Raw genomic sequence first — 13,342 nt, 5'->3', positions numbered from 1 at the left:
AAATATAACATATTTTAACAGAGATTTCAAGTGCAGTGAGAAATTAATGTTTTTTATAGACATCTGACTCCTTTTTAATGAGCTGTACTTAGTTAAATTCCTCCTTTATACTGTAGCAGTCCTAACCTTGGAATGTTTTCCTAGCTAACTTTCAATTTTTTTTATTCACCTAATAAAACTCTTTGATTTTTTTTTTCCTACTGAAAAAAAAAAAAAAAAAAAAAGTAATAAATGGCCTCATGAAGCAGCCCCAGGCTTTTAGTTAGAGATCCTTTATCACTCCATTGCATTTCTCTTGATGTCAGAATATTATGCTTAACTTCAATAGGTTGATACCAAGACACAGAACTTTTCATATGCCTAGAACATGCTTCTTACACAGTTTCTCTTTCTCAGGTTTTTAATATACTTTGCAGAGCTTTATTATGGCTTTTGTATAAGACCTGGTCACCATCCATTTATCAACATGACTTCAGCCACTCAGGCTTTGTGAAGAGTTCTTTTCACTACCAGACAGAAATTAGCCATGCGTTTTTGCACCTGAGCACAGCACGGTGGATCCTCTCAGCATCTCCACACTGGTACACAGGAGAATGTGTCATGTATGATAGAGACTCTGGGGCATCACACTGCATGGTGATGCCTCCTGCGCTATCCCCAAAAGATGGCATCCATCCTTCCTTTGATCTTCAATATAAACTCTGTTTTTATCTTCCTCCCAAGAACACAGCAATGTAAAATATTCAGTGAATGAATTTCTGATGCAAACTTATTAATGAGAGAAAACATACACATGGGAACTCTACTTTTTTTGGCAGGTGGTACATCTGCTTCCATATCATTATTTTTTGCTATGCTACACAACCCACTGGCACCTTCTGGCAAAAATTTTGACTTTTCATGATCTTTACAGTGCTCCTTGAACTAGATAAACAAAATAAAAATGTTTTTTTTTTTTTCTGTATAAACCAAACCAAGTCACAAGACTCTTTCAGTCACACACACAAATACCCCCAAACCATGAGTTATTCTCTCGGAATAATGTCATCCTAGGTGAGACAGCCTCAGATCCACCCCTTCTCCATACTGCTTGATGTCCTCTTGTGTGTGAGAACTGATAGGGTCCCGTGTGCTTCACAGGTGCACATGTACATCATATGTACCTGGGCCACATCCCAAAAACTATCTAGGTGCTATTCTCTACATTTGTCACATTACCATTAAATGTCTCATCCTCTATTGCGGGTTTCACTCTTGTCACACCGTGAGAAAGGAGGTGAAAAGTCCAGCTCAGAAGTCAATAAAACCTATAAACCACCCATCTGTCAAACTACCAGGGAAATTTTCTGCAATTGTATTGGTTGAGTAGCCTCATTGGTATGAGAACATTTCACAGCTTTACATACTTAGCTGAGCTAAGCATGCAACGATATGCAAGGCAAATATGTTCAGACTTCTTGAACTGCTCTCCATAAGTTGCTTTTGGGAAATCATACCGTTGGGAGATTTCCAAAGGGTTACAAACTTCAAAAATCATCCCCTGCAGCTCTGATGACTCACTTTCAACTGGAGTCCAGAAACGAAGCTTTCCTAATAACGCACTTCATTTAACAAGAAGGGGCTTTGGGTGGTGGTGGGGAAGATCTGGGACTTCTTTATTTCCCTTCTACAGACACACATTCTCCTGTGGCACCTCACCACGAAGGCAGCACACACTGACAGGAATGTGCTTGGACTCATCCCAGGCTCTGCTGGGGCCGCTGCCCAGCCAGGCATCGCTGCTCTGCATCACTGGTGTGTGTGCACCAAGCCCAGGGCGCTGCCAGTACGGCACCAAATTAATTACATTCCTGAGCAGCTACCCTTGTCATCAAAAGCCAGCATGGTGGAGAGACCGCCTTTAATTGGTGGACTTCTGATGACTGGCGTGGGCAAAGTCCTCTTGCCTGAGCAAAACCCTCCTACCACTGTCTCCCCTCTTCAAGGAGCCTTTAGTAGGACTCCTCACTGATAACCTGTCTTGTCTTGCTCCCCTGTGCTTACCAGTTACCTCTTTATCTCACATGCCTCTCTATATTTGCAAAGGAATTGTAGTGGATTCCTAAAATGCTGACTGTAACATGCAGCATTGATATCATGCCAATAAGCCATATGAGGATGTACACAGTTATTTGGAAATCAGAGGTGCCTGCTTTAATTCCACATGTTCCTCAGAGGTATTGGGGGAGCAAAACCACAGCAGCAGCAGCGCTCAGGGCAGGATGCTACCCAAGAAACGTTGACAGCAGAGAGCAAGTTCAGAGGCTAAATGGAAGCAAAATTGCATGTCATTCTGAATTGGAAGTGCATGACAAACCTCCTGTGGTTGACAGTAGGGAGGAGAACAGGGCAACATTAGATGAAGATGTCTTGTCTGAATAAAACACCCTGGTTTTATAGAAAGTGAGGGGGAAAATTATAACTTTGATATTTTAAAACTCACTGAAAAACTGGAATGCTCTACTGAGGACGTATTTAGGTAAATGCATCAGCCCTGAGGGACAGAAAAGCATTCCCAAATATAAAAGCAGCTAAAGCCCATGCAAAGCTGCAAAGGCAGCGCTGACCAGCTGTGTTGACCAAGCAGCAGACAACACATCTGCTGAGATCCTGCAGAAAGACTCTGCCCTCAAAACCACTGAGGATTGCAGAAACTCTTGCAGACAGAAATAAAAAAATTAAAAAAAAAAAAAAAAAAAATTCAATTCCTGCCTGCTTGGCTGGAATATGAAAAAATCACAGAACACAGACAATCTGGAGAGAAGGTAAATAATGCATAAGGGAGCAGTTCGCATTTGTAGGCAAAATGACGGAATCAGAAGAATGGTAAGAGGCTGAGGCTGAACGGATCTTAAAACACAGGTGGCAAACAGAAGTTTCACTGCAGACTTTGGCTAAAGCAAGCAGTGACTTGCAGTCACACAGTGATACCCTCACAGGAGGGACAGAGGATTCAAATGGAAAGCACGACTCACACTGCTGGGGAGTTTTAGTGTGGGAAACAGCCTTACATTGCTAGTAGTCATTAGTCCTGTGGCAACGCCTGTAGAAATGGCAGGAGACTGAAATTACAGCAACCTGCAGGCAAATGCAGAAAGTTCAACGCGGCTTTTATGATGGCAACAGAAAGGGACTTTCTGACTCTCCAGGTGAGTATTTGCAGGTTAATAACATAGGATCTCTAAACTGTTTAATTTGGAGGAAATAAGTGAAGTATCATTTCGCCCTCTTTCTTTATGGGTGGAAGGAGTAAGACTGCAAATGGAGTTACAGAGTCATTTTGCCACAGGATTATCACGGACTACTTAGAAAGGTGAATTTGAGGAAAACCTCAGGACTTTTAAAGACACTTACTGTAGAACTGCTGATTTCCCTGGGCAGTAGTAGTGAGAAAATAACTTAAAACAACAAGTAATGCGTGCTACTCCTCTCAGCCACGTGGTGACGGGGTCATGCTGTACGCGGTGGAAAATGGCTGGGAGACATTTGGCAGCAGTGACAAAGCACGAAGTGTCTGCAGGCTACACAATATTATAACTCCAACCCCAAACAGAAATAAACTAACCTCCTGGACGAGGCAGCAGAGGTATTGCAGGATGGCAGTAAAAGGCAGGAAAGCAGAAATTTTGGTTCAGAGAAGAGTGATCCCTGTATTTTGCAGAGCACAAAAAGTCCCTGTGGAGGCCGTGATCTGGAAACTGTTCCAGCTGCTGCTGAAGCCAGAAGAAAGATTACACACCCCAGCTGCTTATCACCACTTCTCTACCTCTCTCCCATCGCCCTTTTTCCCTTCCAGCAGAGGCAGCAGTCCCCTTTGTTCTGCCTTTTCAACTGCTCTCTGCTCAGTCGGGTCCTGTAAAATGAGCAAGTCAGGAAAAAAATCAAAACCAATCCTACAATTAATAAAGCAGAGCACCTTCCCAAAGAGGAAAGGATGGAAGACAGGTGATTTAGCAGTACTTAAATACTGTTTTCTCCAAATGTATCATGGCCACTTCTTGCACAGCCTACTAGTAATTAAGGATGATTGGATTATTTTGCAGAACCAGGCTGTGGACAGCCAGGTATTTATCAGAACGCTCAGCCACTATCAGGCAGCATGTGCTGGTAGCTCGGGGAGGGTGGGTGACAAATTGGCCCGTCACCCAGGATGTCTGACCACCTCCAGCAGTGCACACACAAAAGCAGGTGCTGTCTTTCCAAAATAACTGTAGAGAGAGGATCACTTTGGTCGTGGCCATAAGGGAACAGAATAGGGCTGTGCATGTCTGGAGCAATGGCAGGGTTGCTCAGTGATGCAATACAGAGTCCACCTGGGGTAACACCGATTTTGGTCTTATTGACTGGTGGCCAGCACTTCGGTGTTGGTCAAATTGTCTTCGGGTAGGGACTGGGGACAGGGACAAGGACTGTGTTCACAGAATTAAGGGTTAATTTTTGCATAACTGGGTAGGTCTGTTCATTGCTATGCCACCAGGTATCACTGGTACATTTCAGGTGCAAAATTCTGCGAGGGTGAGAAGATACCTAATCCCCTATTTCTCAATTTCTTTTTGAGAAATTTCTTTTGTCACAAAAATGTAAAACTCCATTTGTAAATCTATTTTGAATAAGTGGCAGGCAGAGGCACAAGCAACTGACTTCACAGTGTTTCATGCACCTGGCATTTCACTAACTTGCTGAGATGCTGTTTCTACCTCCTCTGGCCCCGGAGAGTCTGTTTGTCCTGAACACTGATGAATGCTGGCTCCTACCAAACTAACAGCCAGGCCCAGCAGTCTCTGCTGAAGGATATCATACCATTTTCCATTATTCTTAATGCAAGGCTGAATTCAAGTCTGCTTTTACTTAAAACCAAGATGACTGAGTGTTTACTAAAGCCAGCTGTTGTTCGCAAGATAGCTTGATAATTTTATGATGGTCCTTTACTAATAAATCAAACGCACAGAGAGGAAGGTAATGACAAGCTAACATATGTATGCTATCTAATAAAACAAACAAAATATTAACAGAGTAATAATATCACCAGCATGACTCCAGACGTGCTCCTGCTGCCTTTGCTAAGCCCTGGTGCTAGACAAGCTCCTACTGAGGCCACTCTGCATCACCGAAAGTCTGCCTGAACAGCACTGAATTAGCAAGGGGATTACAAATGGAGCTGCTGCTGGAACAAAGACAGCAACCCCACTCACCCCTCCCCTTTTTGAGGCTTTTTTAGTAGTCTGCCACCAGCAAAAAGCCAGCACGATCCCTTCCTCTCTCTTACCCCGTGTTTCTACCACAGACGACAGCCTCTGTCACCGACACAGGCAGAGCTTTGCCTCAGGCTGCAGTGATCACAGCTTTACACAGATGCCCTCTCTGTGCATGGGGCTTTCACAGCAGATGTCTTCATTGGTGTTTTAAAAAAGTAAAAGAAGCCCTAGCTGCAAAATAAATAATATTTGCTCATCAAGGTAAGGGCACAAAAGAAGGAAACTTCTCATTTGTTCAAACTCCCGCATTGAAACCAGCCCGATCTGATGTTCAGAGAAGGCCTGTGAAAAATCACTTTTATTGCCTGTCTCCTTTGGCAGGGCAGCAACTTCTCGCCCCAGTCACCGCTGTTCTGGGAACAGGGCTGTGCATGTTATATCCTTACATGGTGGCAGAGCAGACACTTCAATGGATGGAGCTTTACAAGGCGCTCCGCTGCTGCTGTTCAGCACCGGCCGCTGTGAAGTTTCCCAGGAGGGCTCAAATGCTTCTGGTCTAGCTGAGAAGTGGGGCTGCCTACGAGTAAGCCAGCTGGGCAATACTGGGTGCTTCTGTCTTCAAGGGAGGCCCTTTCCAGTGATAACTTCACACGGTGGCTCTCCTGCTCAAAGCCTTTAGAAAACCAAACTCCCTAAATAACCCTTTAAGTGTATCAAACAGTGAAGACTGTATGTGATTTTTTTTTTTTTTTTTTTTTTTAAGGGGGAAAAATAAAGCAAAGCAGAAAAAGAACATGGAAGGCAACCTTTTTGGTTCTCTCTGGGTTCAGCACACTTTGTTAGAAGAAATTCCTTCATTTTCTAGTGCTACTGGGCTTCTTCACCAAACAAAGAATAGACAAACTGCCTTACAAGGGCCTGTTCTACTCAATGGAACCTTTCAAGAGATTTTTGTGGTCTCTTAATCTGGCCTGTAAAGAACATAACGAAACTCCCATTACGGTGACACAGGCATTTTTTCCCCTGAGGAAGTTTACACAAGCCACAGCTCCGGTTACGGTAACCTTACCTTGGATCCCAGTTTAGAAGCCCTCCCTCCCCACTGATGTCAGCAGAAATACCAGATCGGAACAGCACGCTTAAGTTGTTCTTTGAAATAAAGGACATCATACACATGCACGGCCACAATCCAAAGTCCACAGTAGTCATCGGAAGGTTTTTCATCAGTTTCACTGAGTGTAGACTACGCGACATATAGCATGGCTCCTGCAACTTGATTTCCCCCGATCATTATAAATCTGGTGAATATCACAGTCAAATGTATACCCAGGACCCAAACGCACTGAACTCTGTGACAATCTTGTCACTGACCCCTAACTATGTATTATAACTGTAAAGAGATCATTAGAAAAAAACAAATGGGGTTATCACCAAGTAGATTTTTGTATCTTTTCCACCAAAACTTGCTCAGTTTGTTCTAATACGTTTCCTTTTTAAAGCATATGGGTTGTTCTCTCTTAAATGTTAATGAAATGACAGAGCTAAGCATACAGGAGAACAAATCTGTGGCTTGCAACAATTCTTGACAAGACGAAAAACAAACCTAGGCTCACCTTTTCAGTTTTCTTCTTGAGCAGGGCACCAGCTGTTGTCTGTGAGAAAATCTGCATCCCAAAACCATGTCCAGCTCCTTTTGTGTAATCACCAAACTTATAAAGCTTACGTTTTTGAACATGGTGTTTTAAGCTTGAATGATGAATTATTAATGTTTTAACCTTTTCAGCCAGAGGCCCTACGAGCTTCTGTATTCCAGAAACGCTTTGCTCCAGTCCATCTAGTCTTTTAACTTGCTGCTCTGCATTCCTGTTTATATCAGAAAGAGATTTTTTCATTTTAAGGCAAAGCCTCTTAATTTCATTACTTTTTAGATTTTTGTTTCTTTCCATCCTTGATCCAGGTTCAGATGTCTCTGCTTTTACAATCTCAATATCTTTTTCTATGCAACAGATTTCTTGAGAAACACTGTTAAGCTTCTTAAGGACATTGTCTTGCAGAGTCAACAGCTTATCTATTTTTTGTTCAAGGGAGGCAAACTTCATATCCATGATGTTAAAACTTCCAGATGTGCTGACATCACTGCTTTCAACACGAAGAATTTGGGGTGGCTCCGTTGCGATATCAGGCCCTTGGTTTTGCAAAGCATTTGGATCAAATATTTTGGCCAAGTTGTTGACCTTAGTTGTAGAAGAGCTCTGCCTGCTGGATGTGGTCATTTTGCTGGCTTGTGTAGGAAGAGAAAATGCTCTGATGCTCGGCTGCTTGAGGACACTAGCAGTTGCAAAGGCTTCCCATCCAGACTGCGCAGGTATACAGGCTACTTTGGCAACTCCAGCTCAACTAATTAACAAACTACTTTCATACATTTGACTAAAACAGAGGGAAGAGACACCCAAATTATTTAGGAAGGAAAGCGCCTTGAATCCATTCTTTTTTTACATACATATCTGTTTCCAAATGAAGCAAATAGAGAGGTGAGCATCCTAAATGCACTCGGTTCAGTGACATCAGCCCTAGCAGGGACAGAACTATTTGCACTCCAAAGGAATTTGTCAGCAAAAAGGCTACACGATATGTGAGAAGCCTCTAAGGGCAGAGACGCCTTGGCAGTGGTGCTGCTGCTTTTCAAAAGCCTAGTATGTAACGTGATCCCTGCTCTGAAGAGAATAAGGGCCCTAACAGGGACCTTAAATGTGGCTGCTTGAAATTGCTACGTCTTAAGGTGAGCTTTTCAGATGAAAGCCTCTATTGCTTGAGAAGTCTCTTATGGCAGGCAGGAAGTTGATGGAGTTGTTAAAAACAAATATGCTAAAGAAAGTAAAAGAAGGAGATGCTGGAATGCAGATACTTGAAAAAGTCAGAGCTTTTTCTCTGCCCTATAGCTAGCTCTCCACACAAGCAATTCCATTCATAGCCAAAATCTCATTTACTTCTGTATTTATTGAGACTATACTAATTTGCCACAATTGAAGAAGCTCTTAGGTTTTACTATGATCTGGTCATTTAAATTCCAAAATAAAAAGTTTGATAGAGAGACTCTATTCTTTGCTTTGTTTGCCTGCCAGTAAAAGTCTCAAAACCAGTGGTTAGTATTCATAACTCAAACTGTTTGTTTAATTTTTGCTTTTGCAAAAGGCTTTTTTTTTTTTTCAGAAAGACAATATTGGACAAAGAAGAATCAGCATGACTGGGAACAAGATTCCCCTCAGCATAGGTCTGAATTGCTGGTCATTTTTCATGTTGCATGGGAAAATAAAAGCAGATCTAAAAAAAATAATAATAAAACCGAAACTTCTCATCTCAAGTCAACCATACTCTACATGAACAAAAAGCACATTAGTATGGATCACCTTGAGGGAAAAAGGCTGTCTCTGAAATATGAAGAAAAGGTTACCTTGGACAAATGACTGCCACAGATTGTCTACACATAGGTCAGTCTGCGTTGGTACAGTGCCTCTTACAGAAAACGACAAGGAAAGTCAGCCCACTGGTTGGAAGACAGACAGTTGCTCTGCTCAGAGGATCAAGAGCTTCTTCTGTGATCCCCGTGATTTATTTCTTTTCCCAACCTCAGTTTCTCCAGTCTTTAAATGAGGAGTGTGAGGGATAACGTGGTAGAGCATGTACTTAGTTCTGAATATCTAACACACCAAATATCCTCTCAAAATCAGTAAATCAGTTCTGCTCAAAAACGGAAGCATATGAAAAGCCTTCTCCTTACTTTTTTTGGTGCCAAGGATTTCTTTTACAGCCAATCACAGCTGATGGTTTTAAAAGTTTCCAAAGGCATTCTCTCACAGTCATTTATGAATCAATATATAGACAGTGTTGATAAGCTAATTCAGAAGCTTGTTCTCAGGTTACCACAGGTTAATAAAGGAAAAAAAGTTCCTAGGTACATTTGTCACCTCCTGAGAGCAGCGTGTTACTGGGAGTGAAAGGTGACCTGTGTCCATGTGTGACCCTAAAACGTGGAATGAAATCTTTTCTTTACATAACAGACATTACCAAGAGGTGACCACCACATGTTATTGTGCGTAGCGTGTTCGCTGGGTGGATTGAGAAGGTGAAAGGATTTTAAAATAGGAAGCAGGACAGGAAAAAATGAAAATAAAAAGAGAGTTTAGAGATCCCTATTTCATGGAAAGAATAATATATAGGACAGCAGTTAACAAAAAAAAAAAAAAAAAAAAAAAAAAGTAGAAGATAAGAAGATTGAAGCAAGGAATATCATGGAGTCTACTACAGAGAGCAGTTATGTTTAATCCCCTTTGTCTTCTTACATTCATCTCTGTTAGAAAGATAAACTAAACCCTCCTGACTGTTTCACATTTGCAGAAGCCCGTTAGACACAACCTTCCAGGAGAGGTGTTTGCACGGCTGTAAAATGGCCCTAGTTTGAAGAGCCATTTACCTTGGGTGAAGCATCCAGGCAAAAGTTCACTGAGAGCTTTCTCCTTACCCCCATGCTCCCTGCACAAACACGAGGCTAAAGGCTTGTTGTACCTCGCCACCCATCCAGCTAGGGCTCCTGCTCAGGGGGATTTCACAGGGAAAGCTGGCAGCCACCGGGATCCTTTCCAAAAGGAACATTATTTTGTAAATGCACGGAAACGATAAAAAAAAAAGGAGATACAGATAGTAATGGTAAAATCATGTGTTATATTACTGCGCACAGCCACATATGTTAAACATTTAAATCTCTTCTAACAGTTGTCCAGGGAAACGTTACATGTAATACCTCAAACCAGTACTATAAACACTAATAAAAGTTTTAGCCTCTGTGAGGTAAGATCCTATTAGCAGGTATCTTCTGTAAAGTCCTATTGATTTAATATTATGCCATGACATGCAAAAATGCCAGACACGTTTAAAATACAAAAAGTCAGCTGCAAAAATGCTTCCTTACAAACTCACCAGTATGTGCTAGCTCTGAAGTGAGCTGGAAGAGAGAACTGCCGTGTAGTGGTTAGAAAAGAGGAACAAATGAAAGAAATGTAACAGCAGCTTGCTTTCAGGACTCAGCAAGCTCCTGTCAGTAACTTCTTCAGAGCTGGGAATCTGTGAGCCCTGCCTCTTGCTCTGCAAACTGGAAATGCTCATACATGCTCAAATACCTCTCAGGAGTTCAATGAGAGTCAATTATTTGAGGTAAAGTCTTCTGTAAAAAATAGCATTATTTAAAGTGTTTGAACATTTCTTTCTTTGCAGGGTGCAAAAGAAATATTAGAATACCTCAGAATATTAGCAATACGCCACTACACCGTGGAATTGACAATATCAGCCCAAAGGCTGATACTGAACACTGGGAATTTTTACACACAGTAACAAACACCTGTGCTATATAACATAGTGCTGATCAACTGTGATAATTCATGGTATTTAATAATCTGCCAAGAATTTTATTTATTCCATACAATCGCTGCTGAATTGGTATTGAATTCTTTCAAATGGCTGATACAATAATGATAATAATAATAATAATAATAATACAACTGTATTTCTTTTTTCTTTCAAGTTTAGTGGGAAAAGGCCTTAAAGCAGCATGTGTAATTTTCAAAGTATATGAGCACCTAAAGTTTGAGAGAAGTACTCTGGCTACTCCTGTCATTTTCACATTTTAAACACCTCTACAGACATCATAAAACAGGTCTGCAAGAGATGTGATAAAACTCCATACTTAGTATTAGTATTACATTTGTGAACAAGATACATACTTAGATTCAAATTCTGCCATTAGATGCATAGAAATTGATAAAGGGGTTAAACGTGAAGACTAGGCAGACTAGAGAGGCAAAAAGTCTTCCTTCTGCTTTCTCTCTTGAACTCCAACTGTGGTCAGTGTTATTTTCTCTAGACATATGAACATGAAAACCTGGCTAGCATTAGGAAATTACCACTGACCAGCCAGTTTGCTACCTCAATTCCATTAGGTCTCTGCTTCTGAACAAGCCTCAGGTTCAGAAATGCCCAAACCAAGCTCTTAGCATGTTCCAATGCAAAACCTATGAAGGACAGGAGGACCTCAAGCTCCACAGCATTTGGATGTCAGTCTCAGAGATATAAGAGTAAAACATATTAAAAAAAAATAATAAATCCTGATAGCCCAAAACATCCAAACAGTCTATAATCAGTAAAAAGAGCTAATATATATATATATATTTTTTTTTTTTTTAATATATATTTCATATGTGAGAGCTTATCAGTGCAAAGAAAGCCCAAGAACTGCTTTCTGCTTAAAACAGCCGTACACTCAATCTTCACCAGTTCTCGGTCCTCTAACACTACTACTCAGATGCTAAGTGCCCTGCCTTACCTCCTCTTCTTCTACTGGACTCGTGTTATAAGGATTTCCCCCCCCCCTAATTTTTAACCTGAGTCTTTTCAGTTTAGCTCAGTTCTTCACATTTCCTAACTGTTAAAGGCCCAGACAGAGCACCTCGTAAATTTACGGCTGCTGGCATCAGCCATTTAAACAAGAGCACAAGTGGAAATGTTTGAGTCCCGGAGTCTAATTCCAACTTTTGGGGCTGTAAACTCTGCAACGGGATATGCTGAACTGAACTTTATCTGGAGACTACAGTACCAGGCTCACCTATTTCAAATTGGTCTAAACAACATATCCCCCAAACTCCCATGCCTGGTTTGATATTTTGCTATTACGGAGGGTTGGGGTGTCTTGCCAGTGCTTTTCTCCCCCAAATAAAATGGGGATGCCTGCTGTGCAGGAGTTTGCAGCATGTGTGTGACGCACGCTCCGCATTCCAGCCATTGCTCGCTCCTGTGTGTAAGCAGCATGTGTTCTTTTGGCTTTTCAGTATTTACGTCCTGGCAAGGATCAGGTTTGCATAGGGCACATATTTATGAGAAAAGAAAAAAAAATAATAATAAAATAAAAAGGAAGGTGTGAACAATTAGCTTTGACTTACAAGTGCTAATTTAGACCAGGCCACTGTGACCTCCACTTTCAGAAAAAGAGACGTTAGAAAACCTTCCCAATCACTGAGATTAATTACATACATTTTTACACAACCTAGGTAAGATTGGATAGGATGAGGTGTATTTTAAGTTATATCCATACCGAATTATCCTGTACATCTATTATTAAAATTGTGGGAAGATCTGGAGGAAAGACAGCTGTCTTTATGCTGCTAAAAGGCAGCATGTAGCAAACCAAGCTTTTCATATATAAAGTTTGGCTTATATATTAAGCATTTTAAAACTTTCAGTGCTGAAACTCCCATAATTTCTGTAAGCAATCTGTTGTAGTGCTGACAATTTTCAATGTTAGAAAGTTTTCTTAATCTAAATTTCCTTTTGTGAAACTGAAATTGATTTCTTGTCCTATCTAGGGATGACAAGAACAGTTTATTTTCTTCTGTTTCTTAGACACCTTCTACTACTTGAAGCTTATTATTGCATCTCTCTCTTGGTCTTCTCTCTAGTATATATTTATATTATACACATAAACTCATTGCCAGTGTGAGTAGACAGCATTTTTGTCAAGAAAAAAAAGGGGGGAAATGCTCATGAATATTTTTCTTAAAAAGCTGCCTTACTACTGAATAGAAAGAGGAAATATTCAAGAGTGGGGTGGAATATGTAATCAATTCGTCTGTGAAAATGGTACAGGTCAGCTTCTCGAGTTATATCTTTTAGAAACAAAAGTAAGATTTGGCTTTCCTTTGAATATATTGATTTCCTCTTCTATTAAAAATAATGATAATAATAATAACAATAATTGCTCAAATTCCTAAAATAAAATCTCAGAAGAGAAGAAAGAAAAAGAGACACTCAGAAATCTACAGCAGGAGTTAACTTTTCAGAAGCTCAGACAATAAAATAATAATCTGCTTTTTTAATGACTTAAATTAAGACCTTTGTAAAATTAATTTCATCTACAACTTCCTTATTTTTCTGCCATCTTTTCCCAAATTGTTTGTTTATTTCTAATCCTTTCAGTGTCTATTTTGTACCTAATAGTACATTGCTCTATATGTCTGGGACTTCCATGTTCTTCTTCCCTCCTTAAAAATGAACTCTTTCCAGCA

At 40.7% G+C, this 13,342-nt stretch overlaps 1 protein-coding gene across 4 annotated transcripts in view; it reads right to left on the bottom strand.

Annotated features, from left to right (window-relative positions):
- The window catches only part of MYLK4 (myosin light chain kinase family member 4), a 31,815-nt gene extending 24,025 nt beyond the window's left edge, over window positions 1-7,790 (bottom strand). For all 4 annotated transcript variants that reach the window (XM_084508145.1, XM_084508147.1, XM_084508146.1 and 1 more), the window contains exon 1: window positions 6,848-7,790. In XM_084508145.1, the coding sequence (XP_084364271.1) occupies window positions 6,848-7,507 (660 nt within the window). In that variant the 5' untranslated portion in view covers window positions 7,508-7,790. The remainder of the gene's footprint in view (window positions 1-6,847) is intronic.
- Between the last annotated feature and the right edge of the window lie 5,552 nt (window positions 7,791-13,342).

Source organism: Aythya ferina, assembly GCF_964211825.1.
Source record: "Aythya ferina genome assembly, chromosome: 2".
In the NCBI taxonomy this organism is placed as follows: domain Eukaryota; kingdom Metazoa; phylum Chordata; class Aves; order Anseriformes; family Anatidae; genus Aythya; species Aythya ferina.
This window is presented reverse-complemented; position numbering and strand designations above follow the sequence as displayed.